Source organism: Solanum verrucosum, unplaced genomic scaffold (assembly GCF_900185275.1).
Source record: "Solanum verrucosum unplaced genomic scaffold, falcon-dt-bn FXZP01001005.1, whole genome shotgun sequence".
NCBI classification, from domain to species: domain Eukaryota; kingdom Viridiplantae; phylum Streptophyta; class Magnoliopsida; order Solanales; family Solanaceae; genus Solanum; species Solanum verrucosum.
Window position 1 is genome coordinate 1 of NW_026020083.1, and position 1358 is coordinate 1358.

The 1358-nt window shown below is 32.6% G+C and overlaps 1 protein-coding gene across 1 annotated transcript; it reads right to left on the reverse strand.

Moving 5' to 3' along the window:
- Positions 1 to 636: 636 nt before the first annotated feature.
- On the reverse strand, positions 637 to 999 carry LOC125824257 (14 kDa proline-rich protein DC2.15-like). Its single transcript, XM_049503610.1, has one exon. It carries the CDS (start codon positions 997 to 999, stop codon positions 637 to 639), a length of 363 nt encoding a protein of 120 aa, XP_049359567.1.
- Between the last annotated feature and the right edge of the window lie 359 nt (positions 1000 to 1358).

A 1358-nucleotide genomic window follows, 5' to 3' on the forward strand; every position in this document is an offset into this window, starting at 1 on the left:
GGTGACAATAGTAAGACAAAATATTTTAATGCAGAAACTAAATTACATGCTAGCACAAAATAATAATTAAACATATAATTTAACAAATTTAGTAATTGACATGGTGCAATATCTAAATGGCTGCTATGATGAGCTTATTCGATCCCATATGCAGGATGCTAAATGAGGTTAAATTATTAGAGGTATGGCATCAAGTTATTATAATAGCATAGGCATGCTAAAACTAAACTCCTATTAGACATAATTTTTAAATAATAACATAAAATATGCTGATAAATAACACGTGTTAATAGTAGGGCAGTTGAAAATTAAGCATTATTACACATGATAAATGCTATTTAAATGATAGTAAACAATAAAATAAAAAAATATCTAAGCAGGACACCAATGGCTTCTTCAAAAGTAGAGTTTATAATAGTATCAATTTAATTATACGAAGAGCATGGAGAGGTAATAAAGACTAGTTTTATTTATTGAGAAGATGAGAAACAGGTTGAGGAACTTGCATATGCAAAGTTCACTTATTTAAATTATTAAAAAAGGTTCGTACGTGCATAATTTCATAAGCACGACGAGACATTTATTTATTTATTAACCATTGGCAATTAAGCATAATGAGGCAAAGTAGAGGGTAGTTTAACAAGTGAAGCCAGTAGGAGGATTCTTTCCACAACTGTTTAGTATGAGGCTTAGAGAGAGTGGTACATTCAAATTAATTCCCAGCACATTTGCTCTTATGGCTGTGCACAAGCAAACCGCGGCCTCTAGGTCCGTCAGTCCCTGGATCAAACTGCAGCATGGCATAGTTGGTGGAGACCCGACTACTACATTCACCAAATGAAGTATATTAGCACACACACCAAGTTTCAAAGTATCTATTGAGCACGTTTGTTGTCCTCCGCAATTTCCAGTATCATTGGTTCCACTTACAAGAGCAAACAAGACGAGATTCAATGATAGGAAAAGGGCAATTGAGGGGTGACTTGTTTTGGAAGCCATGTTCAAATGTAGAGAATATATATTAATTAAGGAGTTTATAATTTCAAGATGATGTGTTACTAACTTCTGACGATGGGTATTTATACTAAATTATAACAAGGCCAACTGTTGCACTTAATAGTAAATGTACGATAGATATTATTACTTCAAATTAAATACTAGATTAGTAGCATATGCAAAGTCAATTATTGTCTGCTGTTGATTAATTGGTAATGCATGAATGTTAGATATATGTTTGGCACCCTATCATATGGTAAAATGATAAGATCAATATATCAATCATTATTTTCGTAAAAAGTGTGTTGGTCAAAATTTGACAAGTAAATAGGGATAGGGAGTACTAGCTAGCTACGATTGGA